Raw genomic sequence first — 18,907 nt, forward strand, 5'->3', positions numbered from 1 at the left:
GAGTCCCTACCTTCATGGAACTTGCATTCTTAGGAACAAATCAAACAATCTACAAATAAATACTAGATTGTGACCCACACAGTGGAGAGCAATGGGATGTTGCAGGGCGGGTAAGAATGCTGCAGGACGTTAGTTTATGTGGGGTCATCAAAGAGGACTTCACCAGCAAGGGGGAAATTTTAACAGTGATCTGAAGAAGTGAGGAAGTAATAATCTTCCTCACCGTTGGAAGGAACAGTGTCTCAAGTAGAGGGAACAGCAAATACACAGACCCTGAGGTGGGATAAAACCTGAGCATTTCTAGCAACTGAAAAAAAAAGTGTCAGTGAGTAGAAGGGAACAGGGAGGGAGTGGAAGAAATGGTGGGAGGCAAGTTTAGAAAGCAGCTGAAGGCCGAGTCATCCAGTAATTTTCACTTGATTTGTTTCTCTTTGTGCTGTTTCAGGTTTTATGGCACGACCTTATTTGTAGTTGATATTTGTATTACTGTGTAGTGGCCTTTCTCCCGTTTCATACCTGTTTCCAGTACTAGAAACTTTCCTTGCCTTGGAGCACCTTGGTCCTCCTTTTAGGGCCCTGAAAGAGGGAACACTGGGTTCTTTCCCCTACCCCTTTGCTCATCAGCTTATCCTTAACATGTGGAATGATTTCCCTTCCACCTGTTGCTGGCTCAGGATTGCTTTGAGGTGAGCAGGGAAGGGCAGTGCGAATGGTGGAATTGATGTAGGAATATTTCTGTGTGTGCCGGCATCGTGTCTCGTGAAACTGAAGAATGGACGCACGGACTGTAAAAGAGGATAGTTTATTAAAAGTAAAGGGTTACAGCTCCCGAGCGGGAGGGGGGTTCTCGAATGGGAAGCCCAGTGACTGCAGCAAAATGCTCTTACTTGTATATCTTCCCTTGTCTGCTTGGGGAAGGGGGCTGGTGCCTTCGGATGGAATTCATCTATGGGGTTTGTCCTGTTTGTTTGCCCACCGTAAGGGGATTAACGAACCCTTTCCTATCTATCAGATCTATTCCGTTTGTTCGGCAAAAGGAATTCTACGAGATAATTTATTAATGTCAAGGAGCTGTTACATTTTGTCCTGGAGTGAAGGAGTTATTTCAGCACCTGAAGTTTCAGGATATGGCTGTCTTTGTTTATTTTACCAGGGACCTTCCTGGCTGCCTAGCAATGTGCTAAGTAACCCATCTCAGAATGAGGGGTGGTGAGGCTCAGTGAAGGCTCCAGGATTTGTTGCATTCTAGGGTCCTTTTCTAGAGCACCGGCCTGCCACAGCTGTCTTATAGGAAGGAATGTTGTGAGGCCTGGTGCAAGTGTACGCGGATGTAAGGCCCAGGGCCTAACCCATGAAAGGTACACAAGTCACGGTGTTTCTGCTCGCCAGCCAGGGAAGTCACAGGCTTTCTGTGCTGCAGTCCCCTGTCCTGCGACACGTCACAGCTCTTTCCTGTTCCCTCCACAGAATGCTTCCTTGTGCTGGGTCCCCACCTCTTCTTTCTTTCTGGGTAGCCTCTTCAGACAATATTGACAGAAATGACCCTATAGAAATTCCATTTTTCTGTTTTTTAAATGCAGGGCCTCCTTCTGTATTGGATCGTATTAGGTTGGTGCAAAAGTAATTGCGGTTTTTGGAATTGTTTTTAACCTTTTAAATCGCAATTAATTTTGCACCAATATTAGTGATACACAACTGCTATGTGGGCCTGAGTTGGCGCATGGAGGGAAGGAAACAGGAGCATCCGCAGCCTTCCCACAATGCCCAGTGCTGGGTTGGTTAGTTCTGATGATGTTCACCTGGGGAACGGAAGGCCAGAGGGCCTGGCTGCCACCTGTGATTGTGTGGAAACTTTGACCCTGGAGGCCACCAGAACTCAGCATTTATCATTTCTCCACTGCTTCGGTTGTGTTGCTGAGATAATACAGAACTTCAAAATGCAATTGAGAACTAGGGTAGCCAGTGGAAGAGTGACTCAGGGATGTGATGTTCTCCTGTACTTAAAGGGGTAGTTTATTAACTGAAAATCAGTTAAATGGTAGGGACTGAACTTTTGTTTATTTACCTGGGTGGCTTGCTTATGTTCTGAGCACTTCTTCAGTTAACGTTTTTACGGTATATCCCTTGTCAGGAAGTAATACATTTTTCTCTACCCTCTTTTTGACTACAAGGCCCTGAAAATTAAAATGACAAAAGACAGATTAACAGGAAGAAAAGTTTTTAAGTATGCATAGTCATTAAATGATTGAAGATACATGCTTAATTAGTAGGGAAAGGGAGGGGAAGAACAAATGGGTCCCTTTAGGAAAGACAAATGGGATTTTAGAAACGCAAGCAGGAGATAAGAAAATTTGTGATGTTTGTCTCTATAGATATGAAAGGCCTTTTCTCCTCCTTCAGGGCCTGAGGGGGATTTATGGTAGGTTTATTCTGTTCTTCCTGAGAGTAGACCCACCCCAAAGAGGGGATTTATGGCAGCCTTGTTTCAGAAATTGCTGCTTTAGTCAGATAAGGGAAGCTCCAAGAAGGCGTTTTTTTCTGCACCTGTTGAATCTCCAAAGTCTCCAGCTTAAAACAATCTTCACATCAATACTGGGGTTCTGAGTGGGGACTGATTGTCGCTGTACCAGTTACCGTCTCTGTGCTGGTCCCAGCCTTTCTCTTGAACTTCCAAAGCCTTATTTTTCAGCTGCTGCTCAGGTTTATCTACCATAATGTCCCATCAGAATCACAAAAGCATGAAGAGCCATCTCTGCTTCACCCCCTCACTCCCCCCGCACCACTGTCCTCTTCCCAACCCTCCCAGTGGTGGCGTCGCCCCTTCCTGGGTCTCAGGACAGTGGAACCCATGGCTTCTCTACACTCTCATCAGTGCCGCTGCTGGAATGTCTCTCGGTCTTGCCCCAACCTCCTGCTTTGATTTTCTGATTGATCTTCCTAACTGTCTCTCTCTCCCCATTCATTCTATCATGTTGGTGGTTGCCGGTTATTTATCTTCCTGTCTAAAAGTTTTGGTGATTTCCCCATTGCTTATTAAATTAAGTCGAGACTCCATTGCCTGGCATTCAGGGATGCTGTCTCCTCCTCAGCTCCTCTAACGAGCAGGATCACTTGTTTTTTCTCCCTGACCATCCACTTCTTTTCCCCGTCAGTGTCACCAGAAACACACTCTCTGTCACCTCTGCCCCAGTAGGTCTGTCACAGCCCCTCATAGTGGGGCTCAGGTTTATGCCGCCTCAGTGACATCCTGTGCGTATTAGATGTCTAAATCATCTGAGAAGTGCTAACGTCATGAGATGGAGACCAATTACAGAAGCTTTGTGAGGTCAGGAACCGTGTTCTGTACCTTGAGGACAGTTGGAAGGGGCTGTGATGCTGGGCAGTTGCTGGTAAGGACCTAGGTGGGATTGAGACCGGGCGCAGCATTCTGCGTAAGGACCGAGGCGGGATGCAGAGCAGGCTCAGCAATCTGTGTAAGGACCGAGGCGGGATGCAGAGCGGGCTCAGCAATCTGCGTAAGGACCGAGGCGGGATGCAGAGCAGTCTCAGCAATCTGCGTAAGGACCGAGGCGGGATGTAGAGCAGGCTCAGCAATCTGAGTAAGGACCGAGGTGGGATGTAGAGCAGGCTCAGCAATCTGCGTAAGGACCGAGGCGGGATGCAGAGCGGGCGCAGCATTCTGCGTAAGGACCGAGGCGGGATGCAGACCGGGCGCAGCATTCTGTGTTTCTGCCCACGTCTAGGAAAATGGCACCTTCGCTTTACAAAGCATATTCTTAGGCAGTCTGTGGCCCCAAATTGTTTTAATAAAACCCACTGCATTGTAGAAACCTCTTGGGCTCAGCCTTTTGTTACAGCTAATGAATTTGGCAGCCTCTGAATGGAGTGAAGCTGCAAAGTAGACTTATTGCATTTTAGAATTCCTACTTATAAAAGCTTGCTCTTCGTTAACTCTGTGGAATATACCTCTTCCTGTTGACCTTGTTTTATTTAACCTTTCTGTCATCTGCTGATGTTGGTCAGCCTCCCCTCTCCCTACTGTGTCACTAATTCCAGGTTCTTAGGAAGCAGTTCCAAACAATTCAGGGCAAGTTTGCCTGGAAGTGGTACCATTATTGATACTTTAAAAATGGCCTCAAACAATGTGTATCATGAATGATCACACGTGTCCCCATGGAATTAATTTCTCCAAGTAAAAAACTTTACCAAAAACAAACTCAAAAGGCAAATGAGGAAAATGCTGTTTGCAGCTCCTGTTACAGGAAGCTCACTTTCCTAATATGTTAAAAGCACCTGCATTTAAAAAACATCTGTCACCGGATAGAAAAATGGACAAAGGAAATGAATAGAAGGCTCACAGAAAAGAAAATATATGGTGACTCTTCAATATAGAAAGATGTTCCACCTTACAATATGAGTGAGAAATAAACTCAGAGATTGCTCACCTTCGCATTACCCACATTTGGGACTGGGTGGTCCTTCCTTCGCCGTGGGGACTGGCTTATGCATTGCAGAGTGTTTAGCAGCACCCCCAGCCCTCTACCCGATGCCATTAACACATCCCCAGTTCTGATGGGCCACAGTTTCTCCAGACATTGCCGATCTCCTCTGGGGGCCCAAATGGCCCCAACTGAAAATCAAGGAACTACACAATCAATGTTGATAAACTTGAAATGTTTCTATACCAGAAGCGCTGACAAACAACTCTGTCCATTATTTTTTTTTTTTTTTGGGGGGGGGTGTCCTTTCCCCACTTAACAGACAATTGTCTTCATTTTCTGCCATAACAAAGTACCACAGACAGGATGGCTTAAACAACAGAAATTTATTTTCCCCACAACTCTGGAGGCTGAGGTCCAGGCGACAGCAGGGACAGTTTCCCGAGACCTTCCTTGGGCTTGTAGATGGCTGTCTTCTCTGTCTTCCCGTGGTCTTCCTTCTGCCCTCTGTGTGTGCCTGTGTCCTAATCTCTTTTTACAAGGACAGGTCAGGTTGGATTGGGACCCACCCTAGCCACTTCATTTAAGGGATTCACCTCTTTAAAGACCCGCTCTCCAAATATAGCCACATTATGAAGTGCTGGAACTTAGGACTTCAATATGTGAATTTGGGAGGGGGACACAATTCAGCTCGGAACAATGACCCCCCAAAAATGTTATTACACTGTGTTGACAAAGGAAAGGGGAAATTAGCACTCATACGCTGCTGGAGGTAGTGTAAATTAAGACAGCTTCTTTGAAGTGTAATTTGTCATTACCTGTTAAAATTCAGTCGGTTCCTTTGACCTAGCAGGATTGGGGAAATCTTGCCACCTGGCTCATAATAGCAAAAGAATGGAAACAACTTATGTTGTTCAACAGGGCATAAGTTAGTTACGGTTTAAAAAAAGAGGAACACTTTTATGGACAGGTATAGAATGCTTTAAGGAAAAACAAGGTATATAGAAAAGTGTAGGGAATGTTAGTTACCATTTGAATAAAACGGGAGAAAGTTGATAGGTTTTGCATCAAACATTTCTCTGAGGTTACATAAGAAGTGATGGGTGGGAACTTGTTGGGTGCAGAGGCTGGTGGGAAGCAGGGGTGAGAGAAACTTCTCTCTGCATACACTTTGGTACCTTTTACATTTTGAATCCTGCATTTATTCAATAAATAAACAAATTTCTTTCCCTTCTGAGAAAATTGTATCACAAGATCATTCATGATACATATTGTTTGAGGTTATTTTTTAAAAATGAAATTATTCTGATTAAAATTATTCTTGTTTTACGAGCTCCTCTGATTTTCTTTTCTTAGAGTGCCTCATAAGTCACCATTTGGAAGGTACTATGAGAGCAATTCTACATCTGGGCAGTGACAGTGCTTGGCCATTTGGTCACGGACAACAGGCCAAAGAGTGTCCCTGTAGACCAGACGCTCTTGCCTCAAGGCTTGTAGGACAATGATTCTTTTTTCATTCTAGTGTAGAATGTGTATGAGTCATTGTTCCAGATTTTATTTTGCTCAGAAACGCCCATGCAGGGAAACATTATTTAGTCTGGTTAACTGGACTCCTTTGGTTTTACTAGGTTATTTTAAGGCATTTATGGGTGATGATGTTGATAAAGCTAATAGCACTTTGCATGTGTTTAGTACCTTGAACTTTGCAAAGTGCTTTCACATTCATGATCTCATTTTATTATCAATTGAACTATGTGGTTTAGAAACACGGAGGTTGCCATCTTGTCGTGGAGGCGGAATCTGAAGTGTAGGTGCGTCATGGTGAGTTAGTGATCATCTCTGGCTGGAGGCTTCAGGGCACATGCAAAACTGACCGCTCAGAATAGGGAGGGAATTCTTTTTCCGCGCTTCTGGCCTAGTACCACGTCAATTCATCAACATTGATTGTGTAGTTCCTTGATTTTCAGTTGGGGCCATTTGGATCCCCAGAGGACATTGGCAATGTCTGGAGAAATTGTGGGCCATCAGAACTGGGGATGTGTAGAGAGCCGGGGGTGCCGCTAAACACTCTACAAGCCAGTGCCCACAGCGAAGGACCACCCAGTCCCAAATGTGGGTAATGCCAAGGTGAGCAGTCCTGCTGTAGCTGCACGGCCGTTCTTGGATGGAGGCTGAGCGAGACCTCCGAGGCTGGAGGAACAATGAGCACAGGCATTTGGCCCTAGAGAATGGAGCAGGGACATGGGTACCTGAAGGAGTGTCCCCAGAGGAGCCGCCCTGGGAGCTGTGACTCGCATGAGGCAGGGCAGGCAGGGCATCTCCTGGCAGAGGGAGCAGCTGTGTGGAAGACCGCAGGTGTTACACTTTGGTGCGTGCCAGGGGCATGGAGCAGAGCAGGTGGAAATGAGATGAGATAGATGAGTACATGCTTGTGAAGGACTATAGCACCCAAGCCCAAAGTTTGGATGTCATCTAGAATAGAAACTCTCAGATACTTTAAAACTGGTGGGTTTTGTTGTTTTTAAGAGAAGGAATATTGACTCATTCTCAATAATGTTGGGTAGACAGCTTTATGTCAACCCATCCAAACTTGTCGTCCACTCTCTGCCTCCTTCCTCTGGGCTCCCTGTCAGTGGATGGCACTGCCAGGTGTCCTTTCCCGTGAGGCTGACTCCGGAAGTCGCGCTGACTTCCATGCGTCCCACCCAGTCTCGTCACTTCTGCCTCCCAAGCCTCTCCAGTGATGCCACAGCCACATCCGCTCTCACCGCTCTGTGCACCGCGCAGGAGCCGTGAGCTACTCTTTCCAGTCCGCTCTCCACACACACTCAGTGCTTGTTCCAAAGGGAGCATCTGCTCTGGTGCTGCTCAGTGATGTTTAGGAAAATGTCTGACATGTTTAACCCCGGCTGTACAAGGTTGGCTTTTCTGTCGCTTTCCTTGAGGTTACTCTGCACCTGGCTCGCTCCTTGTGCTACCTCCATTAGCTCCTTGATGTCGCCTCTTCCCTGCCTTTAACTTCACTTGTGCCGTTCCGGTTGCCAAGCTGCACTTTAACCAGCTTGTTCCCTCCCTCCACTTCTCCCCTCACCCCATTGCCAGCTCAGCACTCAGGTTCTTCTTAAAAAGCACTGGGTTTTGACTGAGATCTGGCAGGCTCCTGCTATACCCTCTCATAGCGCCCACTTGTGACAGTTGTAGCTCATCAGACAATCGTTGGAGGTCTGACTAGCTCTAGAAGGCAAGCTCCGGGTGGGAACGGCAGGGGCTCGCCTGTGTATTGCTGCCTCCCAGCGCAGGCCCCGAGCAGAGGCTGTCCAGGTGACCTCAGCCCAGAGTGAGTGGAGACGGGCTGCAGAGAGCATAGGAGCCCACATCTAGAGGGGCAGAGTCTCCATGGCCAGAGTGAGCGAGCGACACACCCAGTGAGGTTGGAAAAGAAGTTCAGCCAAGAGGTGGTGGCCAGAGGAGCCTTTCGTGCTGCAATTTCCATTCCCTTCTCTGATTAGTGCATTAGTGGTACTGGTGGAATCGGGGACAAAAACACATTAGTCACAGGACCTGGCCAACATAAAAAGGCAGTGGCCTGAATAAAGGACCTCACGCTGTTGGGATTCCTAAGTGCCCTTGAGGCTGGTGGATCTCATGTTTGCATAGCGTTCATATCTCAGCATGTCTGGTCTGAGGAATCAGGATGGGAGTAGAAGCTGGCTGGTCTTTTTACTCCATCTTCTCTCCAGGAAGATGAAGTCTTCACAATGACAGGGGCTTTGTCCTTTCAGCTGGGGAGCACCTGGTTTGCCAGTTATTCTGCTGTTGCTTTAATGCCCCCTGAGGTATTAGCACCTCCCCTGAAAATTGGTCACTTTATCCCCTCTGTGGCTCCCTGAAAAGAAAATGTATTATTTTAAAAGGGTTATTTTGTTTCCTTGGTAGTTGGCCCAGTAGGGCTTTGGGAGAGTGGAGCTTTGGCATGGCAGGTGAGGTGTGGTCACTGAGTCTCCCTGTTCCAGGAAGCTGTGTGATGACACTCGAATCTCCAGAGTCAGCAAAGATTGTTTCCCAGGGTGTCCTGTTGCACAGCTCCCTGCCGATGGGAGTGAGGTGAGGGAGGTTACCTACCTGCTGAGAGCTTATCTTGCTCTTAGCAAATTTGCCCTGACTGCCCATAAAATAATAAAAGGGATGAGAGCTGGGTCAAACAGTGCCATAAAAAAAGGCAGTGGGAGGAGAAATCTGAAGTTCCAAGTTCCTTTATAGAAAAACAGTTTAAATTTCCTGTGTCATCGAAAATGGTATTGGTTGTTTTCTGGAACAGCATTTTCCATCGGACAAAATGCTTTCGGAATGTCTGGAAGGAGCAACACAAACATCCTCCAGGAGCAAATGTTAGAGAAACCTACCACTGGGCATATTTGTGAAATGAAAGGCAAGTGGGAGAAAACGCTTTCTTACAGGAAGTGCTCTTTCAATCAGAGCCAGGAGGTGATCGAGCCTGTCCAAGGCGGGTGCCTGTGATTGGGTGGTTAGTAAGTGAGTAAGATCTTTGTATCTGTACGGTGAACCCCAAGCCCATGGCTGAAGGCTTCTGTGCCTTTTCTAATCTAGACTGAAATTGTCTGTATCATGTCAGGCATTTAAAAGCTTGAGAAAGTGTTCTATGTATAGTCATACTTGGACTGTTTATTTAGACTATTACGGAATTGACTTCATATGTCGATTTACTTGAAATTTTAAACAGAATTTATTTTACAAATGTAGTGCATGCAGCAGCGCCTCCCGGAAGTGAGTGCACAGTGTAATTTACCTTCTCCGACGGCAGGGCACTGTAACTCACCTTTCCTGAGCTTGCGCGTGCCGGGCACTGAGTGTCCCATGGCACTTAGTTTGCTGTTGGTGGGGCAGACAAGTAAGTCTAAAATGAAAATCAGATCCATGGGTGCTAAAGCAAAAGTTTGCACCGTGCATGGGGCAAGTGAGGGTTTTCCTGATGGAGGGACTTGCTGAGGTGCAAAGGCCTGAGAAACTGACACTTGCCAGGAGAGCTGACTCAGTCAGTCAGTGTTGCCAGAACCATGGAGTGTGGACGCCTGGTAGAGGGGCCTTCCTGGGGATGTTCTGAAAAGCCTTGCAAAGGTTTTGTTTGTTTTTCTATTCTGTCTCTCAATGCCTATGAGAGCCACCATAAAGGATTGCCTTAGCAATGAAGTATGCTGATGTAAGTACACCCACGGACATAGCCCAGAGCTCCCAGGTAGCAAGGCCCCGACAGGACACCTCTACCTCCGGTGCTGTGATGGGTTATTTGCAGTTCAGCAGCTGTTGTTCTGGTCCTTGGGGAAGCGCTCAGTCAGAAGCTTAGAGAGGAAATAACCTCCCTGGGTTGTAAGGAGGTGTCAGGACCCAAACCCTAGTCTGGCTTGTTGCCGAGCCCGTGTGTCATGTGGGGATGCTGGTCCCGTTCCCCGCACAAGAACGCAGGACATGGTGAGGCCAAAAAAGGAACACCCACGGAGCCATGGGTAGGGGAGTCATACCACTATAGTCTCACTGGAGGCTGGGTTGGAGACGCAGGAAGCAGGAGCCGCAACCTGCCGTCAGCTTCTCTGCCAACCAACCCCACGTGCTAGCTGCAATCCGCGCTTGCTAGCTCAGCCACGGCAGTTATATCAGTGGCTAATGGCTAACCGGTTACAGCTGATAGCCAACGAGTCACAGCTAATGGCCATCTACCTCCCGGGCCAGCACCTTTCCACATGAGGCCGAGAGCCTGGAAACTGCTCTCTGGGGCTCTGTCCCCACATATGTGTTGCTTACTACCTTTCAAGGGAGTAGCACTTCGGGATTTGTGTTTAAAAAGAGGAGTCTGGAAGTCATGGGGGTTGAGTGGCTTCATGAGAGACAAAGGGAAAAGACAGAGTCACCAAAGGTACCTCAGACCTTTGGAGAGGACACACAATGCTTAGGTAAGCAGGGGCCTCCTTCCCTGGAAAGCTCCCTGAAGACAGAGCGGTAGACTTTGGGGTGTCTGGAATTGGCTGTGTTTCTCCGAAACTCTCGGTAGCTGGGCATCCCCTTGGGAGCATTGCCCTTCCCTCTGCTCACAGGGACAGAGGGTCAGTCCCTGCACCTCAGAGCTGCAGGCTGCAGCTGTGTGCTCTGGGCATCGCCTGGCTGACACCCAAGATGGGACTTGTGTGGCTGCTGCTGGCCTTGACTGGCTTTGGGGACTGGTTCTCAAACCCTGCTGTGCTGGTGTGTCACTGACAGGTTGTTTAGAATGGACCCTGCCACCCGGGTCCCCTCTTCAGAGATTGTGGTTCATTAGGTCTGGAACACACCGCCTAGAAGAGTGACGCAGGGGCTGTGGCCTGATGGCGAAAGCCCCTTGAACATGTGTAGGTTTCCTCACAGGACTCACCTGGACACACTTTGTCAATTGTATGTATGTATTTATAAGGTTTTCCAGTTTTTAAAATAATGAAAAATACCCTTAGGTTACTATAATTTTTTTCTGGTTTTGCGTGTTTTTAAAATAATTTCCCCCTCTTTTGTTTTTTTGTAGGATACTAAGTTGTGGATAATAATGGAATACCTTGGTGGAGGCTCTGCGCTAGATCTAGTAAGTGTCACGTTGGGTGCCTAACACACATTGAAGCTGTTCTCAGTGAATCCTGGTTCTGAAGATAATTCTGTGCTCATCCTTTTCTGTTTCTCTCTTCTAAGTTCCATGGAAAATGAACCAAACTATTTCTTATAATACATGTTTTCGCTTCTGATATATTACTGAAAATTGTAGGTCTACTTTTGAAACCAGTTTTGTTGTTTCTTGGGAAACCAATGAATTCATTAATAAAAGCCACAAAGGATTTTGCGTGGCATTATCTTACCTACGAACAGTTTGTTTTCCAAAACTAGTTTTAACTTTTGTAGAGCTGATACCCCATCATTGTTTCATATTTCAGAAGACAACTTAGCTTCCAAAACATGCAGATAATATTTTAATTTATAATTAATTAGAATTTTTAAAAATTCAAATTTGTCTTCAGGAGTAAGAGACAGGTAGTGTGTGATGGTTGCAGAACAGTGTCACCCATCAGAGCGGTGGTCAGGCCATGCAGTGCGTTTACGGTGAAGCTGAACTGTCCCCTGTGGCTGGACTCCCTCCTGGCCTCGACCTACTGCGTCACTAGTGTGTGCCCCTGTCTGTCACATGAGATAGTGGAAGCTAGGTATAGAACGACCTCAGAGTCAGCCCGCATCGTGCTTCTCGTGGTAAAAAATAGTTATATGTTACGGCCTCTGATGAGATAGATGCTCAGAAATCACCAGTGAATCATAGGCGTTGCTTAAGTGTCTTTGAAGCACAGTATATGCAAAATAAGTTCTTAAAAGAACTCACACAGTTGTTTAGCACTTGACATCTTGTCTCCACTGTGGCCACACAGTGAAATTAATGTAATCAGCCATCTTTCCCTACCCATCTGGTAGAAGCTGGGCTTTTGGGTGAGTGATTTCCAAGACAGGCCTAACCCATCATTTTCGTGTTAGAGGGTGGGTCCTGCCTGATAGAAAGTTGTCAGGATGATGGGTCTGCAGTTTTCACTGTTCTCTGACTGGGAGCTGAAAGAAGCCTGTTTTTTAGTGGTTATATTCTACATAGCTTTTATTCATTAAAGAAAGAAATAACCCATGATTTACAGATTTTTTTTTCTCAAAGTAATAGTAGCAATTGGTAGATTTTTGGAAAGGTAAACCTCTAAAACTATATCTCTAAAAGGCTTATGTACCCAATTTAAAAAAATCATGTTACCTTAAACACTATAAGAGCAATTGGTCAAAATGATGTTCAAAGGAAATTTCAAGACCAAAAAATTGATGTGGTATAAACAGGTGTATTAACATAGGAAAAGCCACAAAACAGCTGGATAAATTTTATGACTTGCTTTGCTTCTTTTCCACAAATACACACATTACACAAAGAACTTTTTATCGTTGTTTTTACTCTTTTGGGAAATAGTACAGGAATGTAGAAAATGATCACATTTTGTATAATTAGATTTCCTATTATCCTAAGTGAATTTCATTTGTGTCAAATTCAAAGTTGTTTGTGGCGACTCTTTTTTCCAACATTGAGACCTGCAGAGCAGTAATTCTAGTCTCTAAATGCTTTAATTTATTCAGTCTTAATGCCACAGTCATTTAATTTATTTAGTGGTAACTTTCTTTAGAGCTTTGAATTGAAATTTGTGAAATTTTAGACATTGCAGTTGGAAGAACTATACAATTCTACACTTTAAAAAAAAGTCGCATAATATGAGAGTCCCAGCAAACCGCCATCCACCTTACACGTCAATGGCCTTGGTGACAAGAACAGACATCCTTTTTTGGATGTCCCTGGTCATCTCATCTTAATCGATGAGGAAACAGAAACACTCAGAGGTTAGGTGTCCTCGCTACGAAATAGAGCAGGACTTTGGACCTCCTGTGACCAGGTGCAAAGCTGTGGCCTTACCTGACCCCAAGCTGCCCTTCCCCTCCCTCTGACTTTGTTGTATCTTTCTCCATCTCTTACCCCCTTCTGTTGGCCTGTCCTCAACTCTGAAAGAAGAGGATACACTTTAATAATGGAACAGAAGTATTATTTTCTGTATGTTGAAAACTATTAGTATTATTTTGAGAGGGTCTATTATATGTTTATAACAGACTTTAAAAAACAGAGAATTGTCACATATGAAAATTTGATACCACGTAGAGATGTTTGACAAACTTAAAAATGTATCTACAACGTGTTTTTTTAAAATGAGATGGTATGTTCATTAAGGTGTAGGCCAAGCTGCCGTTGTAGTGGCTGTGAACACTGTCTCATACAAAATAGACACTTATTTTCTCTCCTACATGTGGGGTCCGTGGGCTCTAGTCCACATCGTTGTCAGGGCCCTGCCCTGGTGGGTGCTGTGCCGTCTGTAACCCATGGCTTCCCATGGTCTTCAGTCATTGCCCTCGCTGGTTACCAGTGATTCAAGGCCAAGACCAGGAAAGGGGCATGTGTCACTTCTGCTCATGTCCCACTGCCGAAAACTTGGTCACATGGACAAAGGTGCTGCTGCAGAGCCTGGCACATGTGGCCTCTTGTTGGGTGGCCATGTGCCTGATTAACAGTCTCTATTGCAGAGGAAGAAGGAGAGGACAGACTTGGGGGAGGGAATTAGAAGTGACCTAGAGATGAGATGCAGCCTAAATTTTTTCCTGGGAGTCTTTCATAAAGCTTGTTGGAAGAGTCCAGTTGTCTTAATGATAGAGAGCACCATGTCCATACTGCTTAGAAATGGCAGTGGTGGAGATGCTAATACATGACTCCGAGAACTTCGCTCAGCCTGGTCTTAACCACTGCTGAGGATCTCGGGTGTAGACAGCAACTGAATACCTTTTGTAGTGAATTTCGACACCAAGGACAGCCCCACACCCCCACCCAGAGTAAATAGAGAACCTCTCTTTCTTCCCTTCCCCCCCGTGGCATGTAAATCACTGGTGGGTGGTGTTTAGGCCAAATGTCAAAGGGCAGAACCGCAAACACATTAATCACAGGGCCAGCGCTCAGTGATCCCGCAGAAGAGTCTGCAGTTAGTTTTTCTCAGGGCTTTTTAAGCGTCTCCCCTGGGCTAATGACACCAGGCTGCTCTGCTCTTTCTTTCCAGAGACTTGATAATAGAAGGAGGAGGTGGTTAAGCCTAAGTCTAGCCGAATGTTACTGATTATCTGCTTGGGTAAAAACCTGCTGGAGGAGGAAATGGAACGTGTGCTCTGTGATACGATTTTGAACAACGGGATTAATGCTTTGCATTCTGGTGTTTGAATAAGAACAAATACGCCAGCGTCCCTGCCCTCCTCCCTCGTCCCCCCAGGTTATGAGAAAAAGGCCTTTTCCTCACTTTGAGTATTAAAATTTCTACTTGCTATGAACATTAAAAACAGATGTGGAAAAGTAGGTAGGGTTTCCAGATTATGCTCTTTGGAACAGTAGTTTCGATATGTGGTTCTTAAAAATATGACACTTGGTCAGATTATTGGGAAAAATTAGGTTCTGTGGAACAAAGTGTGCGGCATGTCCCCTTGTTTGGGGTAATTTGGGATAGTATATGTTAATTAGAATTTGGGATAGTTTCTGGCAGGCTAGTTGACCCAAGCAACACGACTTTCTCTGAGCATGTGCTACACGGTAAAACTCCGGTGAGCAGCACATTCTCTTACCCCTGTGCTGTGAAGGGGAGGAAGCTGCGGAGCTGCTTCGTCATGGGTGTTCCCTGCTGCCAGGCCACCCTGAGTCCCAGTGAGGCCAACAAGTTAGGCGAGGCAGCCCCTGCTCCCCGTCACCCCCGACTTGGAGAGTAACAACCTCCCTGCCTTTCCCCCAGACGGTAGATTTCTGTGTAGATAAGGCTGTGCCTGTGAGCTGAGGCGGCACAGCTGCTAAACGAACCAGAAAGCAGTGCCAGGCACGAGTAAAGCCGCAATGAAGCGAGGCCGGGTGTCTTGGTTGCCTCTGCCTTGGGCACCATGAACAACTGTTGTCGCCATCTTCCCAGCGAAGGCCCTGAGACACACACACACACACACACACACACACACACACACGACTGCCCTTCTAAGAACGTGTCCAAGCGTCTGTCAGAACGCTGCATTATAAAGAGCAGCTTAGTTCTTACTCCCTTTGGTTCAAAGCACATCTTTTTAAAACTTACTTGGTGAATGTCACAGGATCATGCCTTCCTGTTGACTAAAGTGTGTGAATTTGGGCAGAGATGGCATCCACTGTCAAAACTGAGAATGTAATACAAAGGATCATCATTCAGATGAAAAACTAAATTGTTAGAATTCTGTGCCTCTCTCTCCCATTATTAGTTTGTTAGGGAGCGTTCAGGGGTTTTGCTGAAGTTATTTACGTACTTATTAGTTGTTGAATTCCCTGCTCTGCAAGTGATGGTGGACTTAATCCAATTTGAACTAAGTTCTAGACCTGAAGTTTTTCCTTTTAAGATGGAGATTTGTGTACTTGACATTTCTACCTTACATCTTTATACAATTATAAGTATTAAGGAGTCAGTATTGATTCCTTTGAGTTTCTCAGAATAAAAGTTTTCAGAGGCAATTATTACCTCATTTGGGATAATAAGTAATTTTTATTACGTAACACACATATATATGTAAAATATAACAAAGAATCCAAAATCATTAGGAATGGAGTTCTTTCAGCACCCCCAAGTTTTAAAATTTAGATTTAAGAAATTCTGGTGTAATGATAGCTTCAGAAAGCAGTGGGTTCCACTCCTTTGCTTTTGGACCACTTGTGTTGATAACCATTACACGTGTTAGAACAGAGCCGGGCTGCTTCATGCCCTACCTAGCAAGTACTGTGAGTTTCCAGACTAAAACCTCTCACAGCTCAGCTTGCAGGCATGGTGGGGCTGACCACGGGCTCCCTCGTTGGCCTACTTTGATTCTTAGCCAGTTTTGCTTCATTCGGCAAAGTCATTTTCTCCTGTTCATCGTTGTTGTTTTAGGGCACTGTAAGTAAGTTTTAATTATGTGGACAAAATGTCTGTTTTGGAGTAAAGAAGTTTTTAGATTTTAATTATTCTTGTCCATATAACTCTGGGTATTGACTCTGTTTTATCATCTCAAACTTCTTACAGCCATTTAAGTAACTTTAATACTTTTTTGTTGTTGTTAGTTAGAACCTGGCCCTTTAGATGAAACTCAGATTGCTACTATATTAAGAGAAATACTGAAAGGACTTGATTATTTGCATTCGGAGAAGAAAATACATAGAGATATTAAAGGTAAGAAAACATCTTGTTCTTATTCCTTTTGAAATGCCTAAGGCAGGTCGGAGCGTGCTGTAGAGTTACTAACCTGTGCTTCTCTTCTCAAGGGAAGTTGTCCCGTGCGAATGTGTGGAGCGTCTTCACCATGCCTGGGGGTGGGTCGGCTTTGGGGAATGTCTAACCTAAAGCGTACCCTGGTGCCTGTTCTTGTTGAGCATGTGATATTGCTGGGGAGAGAATGTACACGTTCCCAAAATGACAGGGGACAGAACAATACAGCAAATGATATCAGGAGGCATCTTGGTTTTGTTTTGCAGCTGCCAACGTTCTGCTCTCTGAACATGGAGAGGTGAAGCTGGCTGACTTTGGAGTGGCGGGCCAACTGACAGATACCCAGATAAAAAGGAATACCTTTGTGGGCACCCCTTTCTGGATGGCCCCTGAAGTCATTAAACAGTCAGCCTATGACTCAAAGGTAAGGGCTGGTGCCTCACGATCTAGAGAGTTCTCCCCTTAGAGCTTTTCCAGTTGAAGTGAATGTTGGTACCTTGAAGTAGGTCAGAAAGGTAGCTCTCGGGCCTTGGTTAAAAACAGGATTCTTCTCTGTCTCCTGCTGTATCATTTAATACCCTTTATTTATCCAGTCTACAGTTAATGAGTTGTGTTTTTTAGCTTAAACAGTGTATGCTTGGTGGTGGCGGGGAACACCGAGAAGGAGCGTGTGTGACAGTGGGTGCAGAGGGGACGCAGGATCACGGTGGCAGCCAGCGTCGCCCTGTTGAGACATGTAGGCAGAGCATCCAGTAGAGACGTGGGGGGCTGTGGGTCCACAGAGGGGTCAGGAGGTATCTGTACAGGTGGTGGTTGAAGCTGGGACAGAACTCTGAATGATTGAATATCCCACAAGAGAAATGGAAAGCCCACAAACATATCAGACCAGAATCTGGAAAGAATAATGCTGTTAGTGATTGCTGCAGATTCTTCCTATTACTATTTTTAGTTCTCAATCAGGATTGTTCATTCTCAGAGGCTCCTTATCAGCGTGAGGCAAAATCATAATTTCTTTTTCCAACTTCTTTTACCTGTCATATGCTACACTCTCCCAGTTTTTCCTGTGTTCTTTTTTCCCTGTTGCCCTTCAACTTTCTTAAACTTTTTAGTATAGACTCAGAAACCTAGGGGCCCTGCCTCTCTGGTTTAGTTTCCATCTCCCACACGCTGCTTCCTCGGTAGCCTGTACCCAGTAAAATCTCCGCATGGTCCACAGAGAAATGGCTTTTCTGAACCAGGATTTCTAGGCAAACAAATACTAACTCAGATACATTTACATATCAGACATGGTTTCTTCTCTTTCAATGGAAATCTTTGCAGTAATTGGTAAACTTGACATTGTGAGCCGTCGGCTATTGTACAGTGTGGACATGGTGCTGAAGTTGCAGGCGTTTGGTTTCTTCAGGGCGAGGTAGACCTGGCTGTGTCACTGCTGAGTTGTAGTGGTGGCCATGACCTCAAAGGCATGCTGCTTCAACAATGGTCTTGCCTTCCCCAGACCTTTCCCCTCCCCATCTTTCTCCCCGGTGCAGGGCCTTTCTGGCTGTTTGCCGAAGGCAGTCTCTGAGCAGCAGCAGAGATTTTACTGCATCGTAAAGTTTTGCCACCGTTTTTCATAGAGTCTTTGTCAAGGTCAATATACTCTTATCTGATCAGTAGGTGTTGCAGTTTTCTTTTTAGGTAGATTAAACGATGCCACCTCAAAGTCCCAGGGAGTGCACACTTGGTGTGGGAGCTCGAGAAACTCACATTTTCCTCAAATCTTTAATTACCTTTTCCTCTGGCTTATGTCAAAAGCTAAATCTTTCATTTACTTGGATCATACCCAATAACTCTATTTTTTTGGTTTTACTTATTTTTAAAATTTTTTCAGTTTTCCAATGACTCTTCATTGGAAACCATGTGTGAAAATATATTTATGTGGAATTTGCTTCCCAGGTTTGTGGAACCAGGAGGTGTGAAAAGTGCAGCTAAGGCTAATGTCTGTGTCTGAATTTTGAGGCTTACCAGAAGTAGGGTTCCAGAGGCTGGGGTCTTAGGGATTATGTCACGCGTGTACGTGCACACACACAGACACACACACTTTCACATCCGCATTAGTTGTGACTCTGAGCTAGGAGCTCTCGTTATGAGCAGTGCCTGACAAAAGGCCTTTTTCAGAGGTTGCTTTGTGGCATATCCTTCCAGTGACTTACTCAGCTTCTTTCCAATTCCGCCTTCCATATAGTTCTGGACATTCTCCCCACTGGCGTCTGCATTACAGGTGAAGCGTTTGACAGCTGTGGGGCAGCTCGGTTCTGTTGCTGTTGTTAGCAGAGCGTGCTCCCATCAGTTTCATCTTCGGGCTCACACACTGATTCTCAAAGGAAGGTCGTGCCGGGAAAAGAAAAGGAATGCGCCTGCCTCATCAGCATCTCCATCTCAATGAGCTGAGGGGAATACATACATACGTTTTATGTGGCTGTCTAGAACCTTGTTTAAACACAATACCCTCTTGAACCAGTATCTTTGACCCGTGTCATTTGTCCGGGCTTCTTAGGTGTTCTGAATGTGTTTGCCCGTACAGGGCATTTATGTCAATCTCAGTTCATA

At 45.6% G+C, this 18,907-nt stretch overlaps 1 protein-coding gene across 2 annotated transcripts in view; it reads left to right on the forward strand.

Moving 5' to 3' along the window:
• Nucleotides 1–18,907, forward strand: part of STK24 (serine/threonine kinase 24) — a 103,306-nt gene that overhangs the window by 67,121 nt on the left and 17,278 nt on the right. For both annotated transcript variants that reach the window (XM_019756910.3, XM_019756909.3), the window contains exons 3-5: nucleotides 11,005–11,061; nucleotides 16,171–16,279; nucleotides 16,582–16,739. In XM_019756910.3, the coding sequence (XP_019612469.1) occupies nucleotides 11,005–11,061; nucleotides 16,171–16,279; nucleotides 16,582–16,739 (324 nt within the window). The remainder of the gene's footprint in view (nucleotides 1–11,004; nucleotides 11,062–16,170; nucleotides 16,280–16,581; nucleotides 16,740–18,907) is intronic.

This window comes from Rhinolophus sinicus, chromosome 16 (genome assembly GCF_057876585.1).
Source record: "Rhinolophus sinicus isolate RSI-liver-muscle chromosome 16, RSI-T2T, whole genome shotgun sequence".
Classification (NCBI taxonomy): Eukaryota; Metazoa; Chordata; class Mammalia; order Chiroptera; family Rhinolophidae; genus Rhinolophus; species Rhinolophus sinicus.